Here is an 18,749-nt window from a genome sequence, read left to right as displayed (position 1 = left end):
ATTTCATTATTTCATGAATTGCCAGATTTGTGTAAAACAAGAATGGCACTCCTGGTAATCTTCATAGGTATGATTCAATCCGCGGGTTCATATGTATCTGGTACTTTGACAGACGCAGAAAATGTAACTTCGCTGTTTTCTCCTGCAGATCCTCAGTCCCACTGAGTGTGCAAAGACCTCGCTAGATCCGACCCCAGACACTGCTTCACAGGGAGCAGGGAGCTCGCTGGATACCATGTTGGGAACCTTGGAATCTGACCTTCATCGACTAGGAGTCAGCACCGATACTAAGGGAGTCTGCAGTTCCTGCAAGAAACGCATCGTTGGGACAGTAAGTCCTCCTGCTGAGTGTAGTTACATCAGCATCTGGAAAAACTTAAGATGGAATTGTTGCTGTTGCATTAACGTCATTTTTTTTACAGAGAATTACATATTATTTATATTATGCCCATTAATTTCTGGGAACATGTAGAGCAATACTTCTGAATTGTAAATAGTAAACTGTTAACATAGCCTACAAACTTAAAAGCGCAAGAAATGGTAAAATATGAGAGCATTGAAAAAGAAAATTCCTCTTCAGCACTGAAAAGTCCTCCAAAGTGCTTCAGGAGCATAATCGAACGAAAATTGACATCACAGCAGGGTAGAACACTGTAGAAAGGGCAATTAGAAGCATGGAGAAGAAAAAAACCCAAATAGTTTTATGTGAGCCAATTGCACATAGCAACAATGCCCAGGATGTGAGAGCATGAGTCATAGATTACTGAAGCTGCCACGGTTGGACTGAAGGTTGCGCCAGAGGTCAGGGTTGGGAGAACAAATAATTCTGGAGGAGGTTGCAGAGAGAGGATAGGACGCAGCCAGTGCAGGATTTGAAGAGAGGATTTATAATTCTGGAGCGTTTTTGGGTTGGCCAATGAGTGATGGATTAATGGGATTTGCTAAGAGTTAGGGTCCTGCCAAAAATAACAACAACAAGTTGCATTTATACGGGTCCTGTGTGCAATGAAAGGTTGAACGTTGCTTCACAGGTGCACTATCAAAATGAATTTGACACTGAGTCAAAGGGGTACCTTTTAAGAAGCATCTTAAAGGAGGAAAGCGAGGTAGTGAGGCAGAGAGGAGCAGAGAGGCAATTGCAGAACTGAGCGCCCAGGCACCATTGGCAAGCAATTGAATTCAGAGATGCTCAAAAGGCCAGAATTATAAAAGTGTAAATATCTCAGACAATTTTGGGGCCGGAAGTTATTGCAGACGTTGGGGGATTTCGGATTTTGAAACAAGGATGAGTATTTTCAATTCAAAGTGATACTTAACCGCCAGCCAATGTAGAACAATTGGCCAGTGGTGATGGTTGAATAAGACATGATGCTGATTGGAAAACAAAAAACAGATATTTGACCACCTCCATTTTACAGAATTATGGAATAGCTGAATCTAATGCAAGGTTCAGTGTGGTAGCCTAGCAGAACGACATTAAAATAGTCGAGGCTGGATATGACAAAGGCACGGATAAGAATATCAGTAGCAGTTAGGATGAGACAGTGGAGAAAGATGCATGCTGTTTCAGGTTGGAAATCGGTGATGTTTCGATGGAGAGGGAGATTTACTTGGGTCAAAATAACACATCCAGGTAACAAAACATTGGTATCAAACTGTGATATTGACATAGGAGGTTGATTTAATGGGTGGCAAGGATACCGAACAATCTCCGGGATTGAAAGATCATAGCTTTTCTCTTTTAAAATACTTAATTTTCGGAAATTGGGCCGCATCGAGGACTGGATGTTGAACAAGCAGGCTAAAAACACAGGAGGGCTTGAAGGAAGTAGTAGAAAAGTACTATGGATGCCATTTGTATACAAGTCAGACTATGTTTATTTTGACCTTGTGTTATTGAGCAAAATGATTGACAGCCATAGGGTGAAATTGTTTCTCGCAATAGCGTAAAATGAATGATTGCAATGTTGCAAAATAATTGACAGCGACAGAGTAATAACAAAGCGGATACTGATAATGAAAAATGGCTGATGTTGATAGTGTAAAATGTTTGGCACTGACTGTCTAAAATAGGTGACATCGAATCAGAAACCTGTTTTGCATCTTTAAGGATATTTATTTATATTGAAGACGCAGCTCTTGTTTATTTGCAAGCAGTCAGGGTGACTTTATTTCAATGAGCAACTGGATATTTCTAAGTCATTCTATTATTAATCAGGGCCGTTTGCATATCCACCTTGAAACATCAATTTTAAAGATAACTGCATCCTACTTTTTTGGCACTTGAGAGCCCTCTACTGGAGCACTGGTCTGATGGATTCTTTCAAATCATCTATCTCAGGGGAAGTTCAGACAACCAATACAGAAAGGGTGATATTTGCTGTTACCTTCATTTAATTAGAAGTGCGGCCAGGAATGCATTCTAGATTTTCTTTTAAGAAACCTATCCGAGTACTTTATAGTGAATCAATGATTGTTAATAGACCTTGTCTACTGATTTAATGTATTTACTGAATCATAGATTGTTACGGCGATGGGTTTGACCTGGCATCCAGAACACTTTGTCTGTGCCCACTGTAATGAAGAAATCGGATTGAAAGGATTTTGTGAACGTGATGGCCGAGCATATTGCCATAAGGATTACCACCATCTCTTCTCCCCACGCTGTGCCTACTGTAGAGGTCCTATTCTCGATGTAAGCCTATTGAAAAATAGATGAAATTTCCATCTAAATGTATACTAACCATTACAAACTTTGTTATGGCTGGTGTCTGGTGCAATTAACACCGTATTTTGCTCCCAGTTCAATAGCAGAACATTTAAATAGTGAGTGAAATTGGGAATGAATGGGAGTGCGTGGCAGGTTTTATCAGCTTCTTTGTTCATTAAATGCACCTTCCAATATTTGGTTCCATTGCTTTCAATATCCAATGAATATCAGGCATATTGTATAATAATGAGAATTATGCATGCTCCTGTTTTCATCGAACCCATTGCATTTATATAGTGCAGTGCCCGTCATATTTTTAGATTGTTCCCAAGACAATGAGACATTCACGATGTGCAGTTATTGTTTAGTACGTTGCCTTTTTGCATCCCCTACCACCTGAAAACCTCATGTCGTTCTGTTGATATTCTGCTACTACTCTCCATGTTCTTCTGATGTTCCATGTGTATTGATTCATATGCATATATATGCAATATGATTCAGCATATGAGTCAATACTCGGAACGGACATCAGCATTTTGTGAAATTTAGATTTACCTAACTGTCTCACACCTTCAATAACTATTTGACTGCATCTCATATTGGTCGAATTTCGTGCTTTTTGCCATTTTCTCGGATCTAAACTGAAGAATTAATTAATTAATCACATTTATATTCATTCATTTAAATTGAAATTTCCTGCTTCAAATTATTTCGCTTCAATAGCTTAGCATTACGAGTTTAGCTTATGTTATTCAGAGTTGCTGTGGCTTGAAGCACTATGAATAGATAACCTATTAATAAATTCGTAGTAACAGTGAGTGAAAACCTGTTTCCGTAGAACCACCTAACAGATAGATGCAGATATGGGGTGGCAGGCAAAAGAAACAGAGTCAAATTTACTGACTATAATGACACACGTCTGATTGTCTTTTTCACTTAAGCCAATGTGAACTGAATATGGTGGCCAATGTGACATTACCCGTTTTGTGTTATAGACTAAGATAATGTTCTATCCCATTATTTGTGAAATAGTTGCAGATAAGCAGTAGATGGCAGTTGCCTAATATTTCTTTATATGCCAAAGGATGAAAGATTGCTTTTTTTCACTTTGCTTTATTGTAAACATTTACAGAAAGTCCTCACAGCCCTGGATAAAACCTGGCACCCGGAACATTTTTTCTGTGCGCACTGCGGTGATATCTTTGGAAACGAGGGTAGGTTTTCCAGAACTCCTCGGGAGGTACTATTCAAATTGCTGGGAGTGCTCTGTTCAATTGTGGACTCGTTCAGTGAGGTATTTTCTTTTTATTCATTCATGGGATGTGGGTGACGCTTTCTGGTCCAACATTTATTGCACATCTCCAGTTGCCATTGAGAAGACGATGGTGAGCTGCCTTCTTCAGCCATTGCAGTCCACGTGGTGTAGGTACACCCACAGTGCTGTTAGGAAGGGTGTTGCAGGATTTTGACCCAGCGACAGTGAAGGAACGGTGATAGATTTCCAAGTCAGGATGATGAATGACTTAGAGGAGAACTTCCAGGTGGCGGTATTCCCATCTATCTGGTGCCCTTGTCCTTCTAGATGATAGTGGTCGTGGGTTTGGAAGGTGCTCTCTGAGGAGCCTTGGTGAATTCCTGCAGTGCTACTTTTAAATGGTAGACACTGCTGCTAATCTGCGTCAGTGGTGGAGGGAGTGAATGTTTGTGGGTGTGGTGCCAATCAAGTGGACTGATTTGTCCTGGACTGTGTCCAGTTTCTTCTGTGTTTTAGGAGCATCTTTCATCCAGGCAAGTGGGGACCATTCCATCACACTCCTGACTTGTGCTTTGTAGATTGTGGACAGGCTTTGGCGAGTCAGGAGGTGAATTATTCGTCGCACAATTCCTAGTCTCTGACCTGCTCTTGTAGCCACAGTATTTATATCGCGAGTCCAGTTCAGTTTCTGGTCAATGGTAACCCCCAGGATGTGGATAGTGGGGGATTCAATGATGGTAATGCTTTTGAACATCAAGGGGTGATGGTTGAATTCCCTCTTGTTGGAGGTGGTCATTGCCTGACACATGTGTGGCAAGAATGTTACTTGCCACTTGTCAGCCCAAGCCTGTCCAGGTCTTGCTGCATTTGGGCATAGACTGCTTCAGCATCTGAGGAGTCGCAAATGCTGCTGAACATTGTGCAATCATCAGCGAACATCCCCACTTCTGACCTTATGATGGAAGGAAGGTCATTGATGAAGCAGCTGAAGATGGTTGGGCCTACCCTAAGGAATCCCTGCAGCGATGTCCTGGAGCTGAGATGACTGACCTCAAACAACCACGACATCTTCCTTTGTGCTAGGTATGACTCCAACCAGCGGAGAGTTTTCCCCCTGATTCCCATTGACTCGAGTTTTGCTAGGGATCCTTGATGCCACACTCGGTCAAATGCTGCCTTGATGTCAAGGGCAGTCACTCTCACCTCACCTCTGGAGTTCAGCTCTTTTGTCCATGTTTGAACCCAGGCTATGATGAGGTCAGGAGCTGAGTGGCCCCGGTGGAACCTAAACTGGGCATCAATGAGAAAGTTATTGCTAAGCAAGTGCCATTTGATAGCACCATTGATGACCCCTTTCAGTGCTTTACTTATGATCGAGAGTAGACTAATGTGGCGGTAATTGGCCGGGTAGGATTTGTCTTGGTTTTTGTGTACAGGACTTACCTGGACAGTTTTCCACATAGCCGGGCAGATGCCAGTGTTGTAGCTGTACTGGAACAGCTTGGCCTGGGGTGCAGCAAGTTCTGGAACACAAGTCTTCAGTACTATTGCTGGAATATTGTCAGGGCCCACAGTATCCAGCGCCTTCAGTGTAATATCATATGAGTTAATTGAATTGGTTGAAGACTGGCATCTGTGATGCTGGGGACCTCTGGAGGAGGCCGAGATGGATCATTCACTCGGCACCTCTGGCTGAAGATTGTTGCGAATGCTTCAGCCTCATCTTTTGCACTGCTATGGTCGGCTCCTCCATCATTGAGGATGGGGGTATTTGTGGAACCACCTCCTCAATGAGTTGTTTAATTGTCTACCTTCATTCATGACTGGATGTGGCAGGACTGCAGAGCTTAGATCTGATCCGTTGGTTATGGGATCGCTTAGCTCTGTCTATTACTTGCTGCTTATGCTGTTTGGCACGCAAGTAGCCCTGCTTTTTTTTAGGCCAGATTAACGCCTCATTTTTAGGTATTCCTGGTGCTGCTCCTGGCATGCCCTCCTGCACTCTTCATTGAACCAGCGTTGATCCACTGGCTTGATGGTTTAGTGGGGGATATGCCGGGCCATGAGCTTTAAGATTGTGTTTGAGCACAATCCTGCTGCTGCTGATGGCCCACAGCGGCCCATTGATGCCCAGTCTTGAGTTACCAGATCCATGTGAAATCTATCCCACTAAGCACAGTGGTAGTGCCACACAATACGATGAAGGGTATCCTCAATGTGAAGGCGGGACTTCATCTCCACAATAACTGCGGTGGTCACTCCTACCGATATTGTCATGGACAGATGCATCTGCAGCAGGCAGATTGGTGAGGATGAGGTCAAGTATGAAACATATAAAACTCCAACCTTTCACAGTGCCCAAGCGTGAACGCCTGTGAAACTGTAAGGGGGTTGTAATTGCTTAAGCGTGAGAGAAATGCAATTGTAGCCATTTTATCTTTTGGGTGATGGCGCGAAAAGAGTTGAAACGAATCAGCTTTGAATTATGCGCTGTACAACATTCCGACCCAATGGAAGATAAAGTCAAGGACGATATTTCTTGACTAACTAACATATTACCACCTGTTTTACTCCATAGCTCAAAGTTAAAATGAACACCAACTGAGTGTGGAACCTTTCTGCGAAATAAGTCCAGTTACAAATGTAACTTAAATAACATTAAGTTCACATAATTTGTTATTTTATTGTTTAATATGGAACTGGTTGAGGCAAAGAAAACAAAAATAATACAGCCAAGAGTTAATGTTAAAATAATGGACAACTTCAGCTATTTTTCACCATTACTTCAAGTTCTGGATAGATCCAGAGTAAAATGACTCTGATAACGCAGCGTTATCTGCTAGCGGTTTTGAACTATGAGCTCTGGGGGACAGTTATTCATCAACTGTCAGCGGATACTAACGCAATTTGGCCCAATGTTGGTTTTCCACCTGTCTGTTTTATTTCGCCGTTTAAATCTACACACTTTGTCAAAGCAAACTTCCATCCCATTCCATACGCTTTCCAAAAAACAGGTTCAGTTAAAATCGCCCCAAAGTCTCTGAAAGTGCATCTTGCCATAAATCTTGTATGTCAACGTAATTATTTGCATTCGATTGATTTTTCACTAATTCTCATTATGCTTTGCAGCTCCACTCAACCCTGCCCTTCTTCTCCCCAAATTGTCTTAAATATTTGCTGGTTAATTCTAAGAAATACGATCTTGAAGTATTATTAAAAGTACATTGGAGGCTTAGGGTGGTTTAATTGATGTGGCCTGTCTGGATGGCATGAAGCTTTTCAGTTCTCTGGCCCCAGCGCTATGGCCAGGAGCAGGGATGCCTTTCTGCACTTAATCAGGGCCTTGATGAGACCACACCTGGAATATTGTGTACAGTTTTGGTCTCATTATCTGAGGAAGGGTGTTCTTGATACAAAGGGAGCGCAGTGAAGGTTTACCACACTGATTCCTGGGATGGCAGGACTGACACATGAGGAGAGATTGAGTTGGTTAGGATTATATTCGCTGGAGTTCAGAAGAATGAAGGGGCATCTCATAGAAACCTATAAAATTCTAACAGGACTAGACAGGATAGATGCAGGAAGGGTGTTCCCGATGATGGGGGAATCCAGAACCAGGGTTCACAGTCTGAGGATACGGGGTAGACCATTTAGGACTGAGATGAGGAGAAATTTCTTCACCCAGAGAGTGGTGAGCCTGTGGAATTCGCTACCACAGAAAGTAGTTGAGGCCAAAAAATTGTATGTTTTCAAGAAGGAGTTAGATATAGGTCTTGGGGCGAAAAGGATCAAAGGGCATGGGGAGAAAGCGGGAGCGGGTTATTGAGTTGGATGATCAGCCATGGTCATAATGAATGGCTGAGCAGGCTCGAATGGCCTATTCCTGCTCCTATTTTTCTATATTTCTATGTTTCTATGACCTCCACCATGGGAGGGCAAGGAGGCAGGTCCTAAATACATCCCAGCCAGAACAGGAATTTGACTGCCGTGCACCAACCTGATCCACACTGGCCTTCCAGCCAACTGAAGCAACCGGCCCATCAAGCAGTGCGAGTTGCTGTGGCAACATTCACTTTTGCATGAACGTTGTAGTTCACAGCCATGAACTGTGATGGTAGAGGCTCCAACTTTCTTTCAAGAACATGGCTGAGGTATCTCTCCCGCTCTTCTTGCCTACTGCATGCAGTGGAAGGATTTGAAGCTTGACACTCTATCTGTTTGGCTGCGTTATGATCGCACCTTTCACGGCCATCAACTTCTTTAGTGGGACTGGAACCCGGAGCTTTATCTGAAAGGCAGGGAGCCCACCCACTGCACCACAAGTCCTCCTATGGTGTGGATGAGGAAGACTTATTTCCCTTAGCAGCGACACCAATAATGTACAGATTTGAAGTATCTGCTGGAAGGATTAGAGGTGAATTGAGGAACAAAAATGGTTGGGTATTCTCTGTAAGTTCCCTGTCCTACAGGGTTACGGAACAGGAGTTGCGATTTTATAGTTGTCTGCAGAACTTTTCAAGTTTGGCTAAATGATTTCGAGTTATGGAAAGTATAGTTGATATAAAACAGGCTAATTCAACACACTCCCTCTTTTATTGTGCTTTTCACTTTGTAGGTGTTGTGGGTAATCACAAATGCTGATGTAACCTTTTGCAGCTAACATTCCTGGGGTGAAATTGAAACCGGGACAACCACACCACAAAGGCGGGTTCGCACTGGACGACCCTTGAGACAGAGCTGATATTCAGCTTTCTTAACGTTAATGGAACTGAATGTTGGGCAGAACTCATAACCGATCATCAAGATGCTAACGTGTGTTTTGAGCCCCGCCCGTGTCCAGGTTCACGCCCACTATCTTACTTGTTCCCTGTGCTATTCCGAAAACGACTGGTTTATTGCCCCGCATGTGCAACACGTCTTTCATCCTTCTTCTTCTCTATTCTTAGGTTACCATGAGAAAGACGGAAAGGCGTATTGCCGCAAAGACTATTTCAACATGTTTGCTCCCAAGTGTGGCAGCTGTGATCGTCCAGTCCTGGACAACTACCTATCCGCACTCAACAATGTCTGGCACCCGGAATGCTTTGTATGCAGAGTAAGTGTCAGTGATCAGAACGAACACTTTACATTTAGGACATTGTTCTGCATTTATAAACGGGATGGGGGTGGGGTGCAATTATATCGCCTGCACAATCTTATCACGTCCCAATGCACTTTACGGAGAACATTTCTGCTGTAATGATCACTGATGAAATGGGTTGTGGAGATGGGGGATGGGGGTAGCGGGTGGCTATGGTGTTAGTCAATGAAAGCCAGTTATCTCAAGCACAGAATTCCCCACAAACAGCAATCTGATAATGACTGGATCGCTTACTTTACTGACATTGGTAGAGCGATAAAGGTCTGATCCCCTGATCTCCTTTGTGCAATACCGCCAGAGGATCGTTCGCGTCCCCTTGAGAGAGTAGAATGGGCATCAGATTAATATATGATCCTGACAATGGCACTTCCGCCAGGACAGCACTCTTTCTGTAAAACGGCATCATCAGCACTATATTTCATAGTTGAAATATGGAGAATGCATGACAGCTCTAAATATACTTGCAATTATGGTTTCAAGTGAAACTGTGCTTGGGAAAGAACTCAAAATAGATGGAATTGTCTTGCTGACTGTTATGTAACATGGCCAATCAGAAGTGCTTAAGTCGATGGAACTCAATGCCGTTCAACAGGTTACCGAGGTGAAATTGCTGAGTCCCCAACAATGTTTACGTTTATACCCCTATATAATACTCTATCCCACCGTGGAAGAAGCGATTAGGAACCTATGTTGTGATATCTGTCACTGTCCTTTGACAGTGATATTAATGTTACTGACATTAGCAGACAAATTTGGGATACTCCAGGGACAGGTGTTCCTCTTCTGCGCCATATTGTACGAATTTCCTTGGCGCCAAATGGTGGTGCAAACTGCTCACAATTCAATTAATAGATTACAAAGAGCTGCATAGAAATTATAGTCCAGAAACTGCCATTTAACCTATGCTGATGTTTACATTGAACACAAGCCTCCTTCACTCCTCTTCTTCTAAACTATCAGAAATCTATCTATTATATTCTCTCCGTGAAAGTATCGAGATTCGCTTCAAATGAACCTATTTCCCTTTTTCATTCCTTCATGGGAAGGGTTGAGGGTGGGGGAGGGGAGGTTGCATTTATTGATAATCCCTAATTGTCATTGGGAAGCTGCTGGTGATCCATCTTCTTGAAACGCAGTGGGGAGGATTTTCATCCCGGAGGGGGTGGGGGGTGTGCGGCGGGTGAGCTGGAGCGGGCGAGCAAACCGATCGCCGCCCGCGATAGGCTTTGCGCCGCCACTTTACACGGACAGACCCGCCCAGTGTGATGCGCACCCGGAAGCGCACAGCACTCCCTGTGCGGGCGGGGGGAATAGGCTGAGTCGGGGCTTGCACTCTTTCGCGTACAGCTGCCTCAGAGAGATTAGTTTCATTATCAATAATTTAAAGAAAGAAAAAGACATGTCCCCTCATGTGTCACATGAGCTGGGACAGGACAATGAACATTAATAAAAACTTTTATTCAATTCCCGTCCGAGAATGAGTTTTTATGAAAAATGCGAAGGCAGCCTGGGCTCTTTGCCTGCCCGTCAACCTTAAGGTTGGACGGACAGCTAGCTCCGTTAACTTATTAAATTGATAATTAAATGGTCTTAATCTGTCACTGACAGTTCATGACGTTGGGACACATGCCCGACGGCACCGTGTGTCATTTTACGCATCAACAAGCGGGACCCACCCCCGCATGCTGACCCGAAGGCTCTTGCCATGAGCTATGCCAATTGGATTTTACAGTCCCGCCTCTCAATGGTCGTTTGAATGGCTTGCCGCATTTTCGGCCTCGCTTCCGCCATGCCGGGGCCGCAAAATTCTGCCCCTCCATTGGGTTAGGGAGGGGTTTCCAAGAGTCTCGTTCAGCGACAGTGAAGGAACAACAATGCAGGTTCAAATCAGGGTAGACTGCGCCTTAGAGGCGAACTTTCATATGACCGAGTTCGCGCAGCCTGTTACCCTTGTTCTTCTTGGTGTTAAAATCGCTGGTTTGGGAGGTTTTGTTGAAGAAGTCTTGTCGAGTTGCTGTAATGCATCTTGTATATGATACATACTGTAGCCACTGTACGCTGCTGGTGGAGGCAGTGAATGTTTGAGTGGTGGGTGGTATTCCAATCAAGCAGGCTGCTGTTTCCTGGCAAATGCGGAGCACCTTGAGTGTTGATGGAGCCACAGTCATCCAGACAACAGGTAGTATTCCAGCACACTCTTGACTCGTAACTTGTAGATTGTGGACACCCTTTGTGTAGCATCATCATTTATATGGCTGGCCCATCCTGGTCAATCACAACTCCGAAGAGTCTGATGGTGTGCGATTCAGTGATGGCAATGCCGTTGCATGTCATGGGGAGCTGGTTAGATTTTCTCTGTTTTGATGTCAAGGGCAGTTACTTTCATTTCACCTTTGGAATTCAGCTCCCCTTGTTTTTTTTTCATTCGAAAGGCTGTAATGAGGCCTGAGGCCGATTACCGTTCGTGAAACACAAACAGAGCATCAGTTCCGCAGGTGGGTAGGTGCTGATTGATAACGCTGTCAATTACACCTTTGCATCAAATTTTTGATCGCTGAGATTGGATTTGTCTTACTGGTTTAGAAACAGGACGTACATTGGCGATTTTGCACATGTTTTCTATACTGGAACAACTTGCCAGGGCCCACAACCTTTCATGCATTCAGCGCCTTGAGTCATTTCATGATATTAAGTGGGGCGAATCAAATCGGTTGAGGACTGGCAACTGTGATATTGAGAACCACAGGAGGAGGCCACGATGGGTTATCCATTTTGTAGTGTCAGCTGAAGATTTTTGCAAATGTTTCAGCCCTGTATTTTGCACTGGCGTGCTGGGCTCCCCCTTTCTTGAAGATCACTGAATCAGAATCACAGAATCAAAGTGCAGAAGAGGCCCTTCGGCCCATTGAGTCTGCACCGACATGTGAGAAACACCTGACGTACCTACCTAATCCCATTTTCCAGCACATGGCCCATAGCCTTGAATGTTATGACATGCCAAGTGCTCATCCAGGTACTTTTTGAAGGATGTGAGGCAACCTGCCTCCACCACCCTCCCAGGCAGCGCATTCCAGACCGTCACCACCCTCTGGGGAAAAAAGTTTTTCTTCACATCCCCCCTAAACCTCCTCTCCCTCAACTTGAACATAAGTTCCCTTGTGACTGACCCTTCAACTAAGGAGAACAGCTGCTCCCTATCTACCCTCTCCATGCCCCTCATAATCTTGTACAACTCGAGCAGGCCGCACCTCAGCCTTCTCTGCTCCAATGAAAACAACCCAAGTCTATCAAACACCTCTTCATAACTTAAATGTTTCATCCCAGGCAACATCCTGTTGAATCTCCTCTGCACCCCCTCCAGTACAATTAAATCCTTCCTATAATGTGGCGACCAGAATTGCACACAATACTCCAGATGTGGCCTCACCAAGGTTCTATGTAACTCCAACATGATCTCCCTACTATTGTAATATATGCCACGATTGATAAAGGCAACTGTCCCATATACCTTTTTCACCACCCCACTAACATGCCTTCAGAGATCTAAAGACACACACACCAAGGTCACTTTGTTCCTTAGAACTTCCTAGTGTCATGCCGTTCATTGAATACTTCCTTGTCAAATTATTCCTTTTAAAGTGTATCCCCTCACACGTTTCAGGGTTAAATTCCATCTGCCACTTATCTACCCATTTGGCCATCCCATCTATATCTTCCTGTAGCCCAAGACACTCAACCTCACTGTTAACCACCCGGCCAATCATTGTGTCATCCGCCAACTTATGAATCCTAACCCCCACATAGTCATCTATGTCGTTTAGATAAATGGCGAATAATAGGAGACCAGCACAGATCCCTGTGGTACACTGCTAGAAACTGGCTTCCAGTCACTAAAGCAGCCTTCTGTCACCACCCTCTGCCTCCTACAACTAAGCCAATTTTGAATCCACTTTATCAAATTACCCTGTATCCCATGTGCATTTGCCTTCTTTATAAGTCTTCCATGTGGGACCTTGTCAAAGGCTTTGCTGAAATCCATATAAACTACATGAACTGCAGTACCATCATCTACACAAATGGTCAGCTTCTCATAAAATTAAATCAAATTTGTTAGGCATGACCTCCCTCTGACAAAACCATGCTGACTATCCCTGATCAAACCTTGCCTCTCCAAGTGGAGGTAGATACTCTCCTTCAAAATCTTCTCCAATAGTTTCCCTTCCACTGACGTGAGACTCACTGGCCTATAGTTCCCTGGCTTATCTCTACAACCCTTCATAAGTAGCGGAACCACATTATCTGTTCTCCAGTCCTCTGGCATCTCCCCCATAGCCAAAGAGGAATTAAAAATTTGGGTCAGAGTCCCTGAGATCTCCTCTCTTGCCTGCCTTAGCAGTCTGGGACACAAATCACCCGGAACTGGAGATTTGTCCACTTTTAAGCCTGCCAACACCTCCAATATCTTGTCACTCCCTGTATCAATTTGCTCAAGAACTTTGCAGTCTCTCTCCCCGAGTTCCATACCTTCATCCTCATTCTCTTGGCTGAAGACGGATGTGCAGTATTCATTCAACACTCTAGCGATGTCCTCTGGCTCCACCCATAGATTGCCCCATTGATCCCTAATGGCCCTACTCTTTCGCTGGTTATCCTATTCCCATTGATATACTTATAGAATATCTTGGGCTTTTCCCTACTTTTACCAGCCAGAGCATTCTCATATCCCCTCTTTGCTCTCCTAATTGCTTTCTTAAGCTCCACTCTGCCATTTATGTACTCCTCTGATGCCTCCACTGATTTGCTTCCCTTGTTCCTGCTAAAAGCCTCTCCTTTCCTTCTCATCACATCCTGAATATCCCTGGACATCCATGGTCCTCTGGGCTTGTTACTTCTTCCTATCACCCTAGAGGGAACATGTTGAGCCTGTACCCTTCCCATTCCCTTTATGAATGCCCCCAATGCCCCTCTGTTGATTTCCCCACAAGTAACTTTTCCCAGTACACCTTGGCCAGATCCTGCCTTATTTTACTGAAATCCGCTCTCCCCCAATCCAAATTTTTTTTTCCAAACTTGTCTATTTCTTTGTCCATATCAAGCTTAAATTGTACCATGTCATTGTCGCTATCACTAAAATGCTCCCCCACCACCACCTCCGCCACGTGTCCAGCTTTATTCCCTAGAATTAGGCCCAACACTGCGCTGTCCGTTGTTGGACCCTCCGCATATTGACCTAAAAAGTTCTCCTGTACACATTTTAAGAAATTCACTCCATCCAAGCCCTTAACACTATGTCCATCTGAATTAATGTTGGGAAAGTTGAAATCACCTAATATAATTACCCTATTGCTATTGTTTTTACACACCTCCGCAAATTGTGTACATATTTGCTCCCCAATTTCCCGCTGACTATCTGGTGGTCTATAATAAACACCTAACAATGTGGCTGCCCCTTTTTTATTCCTAAGCTCTACCAACAAAACTTCATTCGATGCCTCCTCTAAGATATCATCTCTCCTTACTGACTCCTCTTTTACCCCCTCTCCTGTCTCGCCTGAAGATTCTATATCCCAGAATCTTGAGCTGCCAATCCTGCCCCTCCCTCAACCATGTCTCAGTGATGGCTGCTATATCACAATTCCACGTGTCAACCCTTACCCTTAACTCATCCGTTTTACCTGTAATGCTCCTGGTATTAAAGTAGAGGCCATGCGGCCTTGCCTTACTCCCTTGAAACTTTATGCAGCTCTACTCCCTCTGACTTGATTGTTTTACTGTATTATGATGTATCTCTAATCTGCTAACATTCTGTGTCCCCTCCCCCTGCCGAATTAGTTTAAACGCCTCCCAACAGCAGTAGCAAACCCACCCGCAAGGATGTTAGTCCCACTCTGCTTCAGATAGGGTTATTTATGGAGCTTCCTCCCCCGCTTGGTTGTCGAATTGTTCACCATCATTCACAAGTGGATGCAACAGGTTGACAGAGCTTTGATCTGACCTATTTATTGATAGATCTATTTACAACAGGCTGCTCCTGTTGTTTAACATGCTTGTAGCCCGATGTTGTAGCGTCACTGGGTTAGAATCATATGTTGATGCCTGCTGACGATCCTTGCATGCTCCCCTGCACTCATTGAACCGTGCTTGGTTTTCAGGTTTGATGGTAATGACAGATTGTATGGCCGTGAGATTATAGATTGTAGTTGAATGCAATTCTGCTGTTGTTGAAAGCTCATCATGTCTGATGGGTGCCCAGTATTGAGTTTTCCCCTCTTTCTGGTTCTCTTATCATCTGCTGCAGGTCCAGACTGTCGGAAATGTTTTTCAGGACTCGTGCAGGAGTGGTGCTCAGTGATGAGCATCGAATTTCCCGCCAAGAGTTCATTCTGTGCCGTTGCTTAGTGTACCTTCCACGCGGTGTTCAACATGTAGGGGTACTGATTCTTCAGTTGGTTGAAGTCAGTAGGTGATAATCAGCGGCAGGTTTCCATTCCCATGTTTGACCTGATGCCATGAGACTTCATTTTATCTGGAGTCAATGATGAAGATTCCCTCCGCCATTTCTTCCCAACTGTATACCACATTGCTGCCACCTGCGGAGAGAACTAGCGATGGTTTTTGGTTAACATTGGCTGTAAGGTATGATTGGATAGTATGACCTTTCGGGCCGTTGCTTGACTAGTCTGTGGGACAGTTTTCTCAATTTCGTATACTTTTCCCATGTTCTGATGAGGACCTTGTATTTGTTGTTTCTGGTGTCTAGGCCAATATCAGCTGGCCCATTCAGTTTTATTCCAATTCAACTTTTCAGCAGCTCTTTAAAACAACCAATTGGCTTGCTAGATCATTTAGGAGTGTAGTTTATGGTCACCTGCATTAGTCTTGTTCTAAAGTGACATGTAGGCCAGACAGGGTAACTTTGGCAAATTTTGCACCCTGCAGGATATTAATTAAGCAAATTTTTTTATTGATAATCCAGTAGTATCGTGACCATCATTTCTGTTAATAACTTTTTATTACTGATTTTTATCCAGTAATTGAATTTGAATTCCTCCAACTTCGAGGAAGAAATTTGACCTCTATACCATGTGCATTATTCTAGGCATACAAACAGCTCAGTAACATTATCTCTATGCTGCCATTTCTATCTTACTCCTTTTGGTGCCAAGTTCCACATTCTCTCCACTCTCTGGGAGAAGAAGTTTCTCATGAACATGATGGAACATTTTATATTGCTAAATCATAATCCCTCTATATTTTCTTCCCAAAGTGGAAAGATCTCTCCACCCACATATTCAGTCTTCTTCAGAATCTTAAAGCCCTTCTTGCTTTCAAGTGTCTCCAGCCCATTTACTCACAGCGACTTTACATAGGCAGGCCCTTTGTTCCAAATTACCAGCAATTTGGGTGTGGTAAATTTTACATTGTTTAAGAGGCTAGCACTTGTACCGAAATGCTGGGCATCAATATTGAATATGAATTTCGTTATCTCAATTTTCTGTTCAAACATCAATTTTCCAATATGTTAATTTGTGCACTTAGCCATCGGAATTTAGAGATATCAAATAATGTGTAGAAAATGATACAGGAAATGTATAGATTAGATAAAGTGAAGCCATTAAAACTAATGTGGGAATCTAAACAAGTAGATTTATCATGAAATTTGACATGGACTGAAATGCAAAATGATCGGAATGCTGTGGACACTGATGATCAATTTAGGTATTCACAGTAAAGATTGATAATTTATTGTTGGTTTGCAGCATTAAATGACCTGAAAAGCAGACCAGTAAATTCTGTTGAAATTATTGAATTGAATGGGGGCACAGAGTTTAGGCGCTGAGTGGCATGCATCTATGTAATAGGCTGTGCAATCAGCTGTAAGGACTAAGTAGCCAACTTGTATTATTATGTAGCAGGTGTGATGAGCTAAGTGTCCTACTCCTGTTCCCATGGAATAAGCTCTATGGGCTGAATGGCCTACGCTTGTTCCTGTGCAATAGGCTCAATGGGATGAATGGTTTCCTTCTGTTACCATGTAACCATTCGATGAGTTGAATGCCCTTCCACTGCTGCTATGGAACACAATAGATGGTAATGGCTTCCATTTTTGTCTCTAACCTAGGATTGTCTCACCTCGTTTGCGGGTGCCTCTTTCTTTGAGGTTGATGGAATGCCCTACTGTGAGCTGCACTACCACCAACGCCAGGGGTCATTGTGCAGTGGATGCCAGAAGCCCATCAGCGGGCGCTGCATTGCCGCCATGGGCAGGAGATTCCATCCAGAGCACTTTGTCTGTGCTTTCTGCCTTAAACAACTCAGCCAAGGCGTCTTCAAGGAAAACAAGGACAAGCCTTACTGCAACTCGTGCTTTAACAAGCTCTTCCTTTTACACTAGGCGCGAGCTTATGAAGTTTCTTTAACTTGTTATTCTTCCTGCCAACAGGGGTTCGCCCTCCAGCCTGCCCAAAGTTTGAAAACCGATTATCAAGGATTATGTGTCCAAAATAAACCATTAATCATGCTTAGCTACAATTGCCTCTGCTTAACTGGCAGCTTGTTCCCTGCTACAAGACTTTTTTCTTCCCCCTTTGCACCGTCAGGTCCCACAGGTTTTGGAAATTAATTCTGCTTGTTTGTGAGGAGTGGTGGATGGGTGGATAGCATCTGTTTAAATCTCACATTTCCCTCTGGAAACTAATGATATTGAGTTCTGGAAATGGTTTTACACCCCGCCTAATTTTATTCTCCATTATAATGAAATTAGATAGAAATAAGGTGTAATATGAGACTGGCATCACATCCAATCCTGTGGGTTTCTTGCCTTGCAAATTGGGTTGATATTTGTCACAAAGCCTCAAACGAAGAAAGCGAATCAAGGGATCATTTGAGGCCTGTTAACTATTTCTGCAGAAAGTCTTATGGCAATTAATCTTCAGCAGTCAGGTTTAATGATCATTTTTGACAAAGTGGGCTGAATAATCTATCCATCACAAGTCAGCAAATAGTGTACTTGGGTTTATGATGGCATGGATGCCTACGAGGTAGTGAGTGCAGAATTCAAATCCTACTCTGGACATCACTGAGTTCAGGATCACTATCTAGTGGAGCGCCCACGTCCAATGCAAGTGGGCAGTGACACCATTCCTCTGAGTTCATGGCACGGCTAATCACAATTACAATGAATTACAAACAGAAATTACCCCAGAATACCATATCATGGAATTCTTGCAGAACAGAAGGGGTCTATTAGGCCCATCATATCCGTATTGGCTTTCTGCAACTGCAACTGCAACTCAGCTAGTCTCACGCTGCGCCCTTTCCTCATATCCCCTCAAATCTTTTCTCTTCAAATGCAAACTCAGTTTCATTTAAAAAATTTCAATTGAGTCTTCCTCCACCACACTTCCAGGTGGTGTATTTCAGATCCTAGTTATGCACTGTATAAAATGACTGTTCTTCATGTCGACTTTGGTTCTTTTGCCATTCAGCTTAAACCTATAGCCTTTGTTTCTCGACTCGCCTGCCATCGGGAATAGATTCCCTCTATCTACCTCGTATTAACCCCACATGAACGTGAACACGTCTATAAAATCTCTGAACTTTCCGTTGTGCACAGAAAACAGCTACAGTTCCTGCTAACTATC

At 43.6% G+C, this 18,749-nt stretch overlaps 1 protein-coding gene across 1 annotated transcript in view; it reads left to right on the top strand.

The window, feature by feature from the left end:
- The window catches only part of LOC144672042 (leupaxin-like), a 43,023-nt gene extending 24,753 nt beyond the window's left edge, over nucleotides 1-18,270 (top strand). The window contains exons 5-9 of the mRNA XM_078533985.1: nucleotides 149-331; nucleotides 2,522-2,695; nucleotides 3,843-3,924; nucleotides 8,912-9,060; nucleotides 17,228-18,270. Of these exons, the coding sequence (XP_078390111.1) occupies nucleotides 149-331; nucleotides 2,522-2,695; nucleotides 3,843-3,924; nucleotides 8,912-9,060; nucleotides 17,228-17,500 (861 nt within the window). The 3' untranslated portion in view covers nucleotides 17,501-18,270. The remainder of the gene's footprint in view (nucleotides 1-148; nucleotides 332-2,521; nucleotides 2,696-3,842; nucleotides 3,925-8,911; nucleotides 9,061-17,227) is intronic.
- The last annotated feature ends 479 nt before the right edge of the window (nucleotides 18,271-18,749 follow it).

Source organism: Cetorhinus maximus, chromosome 35, assembly GCF_964194155.1.
Source record: "Cetorhinus maximus chromosome 35, sCetMax3.hap1.1, whole genome shotgun sequence".
Lineage (NCBI taxonomy): Eukaryota > Metazoa > Chordata > Chondrichthyes > Lamniformes > Cetorhinidae > Cetorhinus > Cetorhinus maximus.
This window is presented reverse-complemented; position numbering and strand designations above follow the sequence as displayed.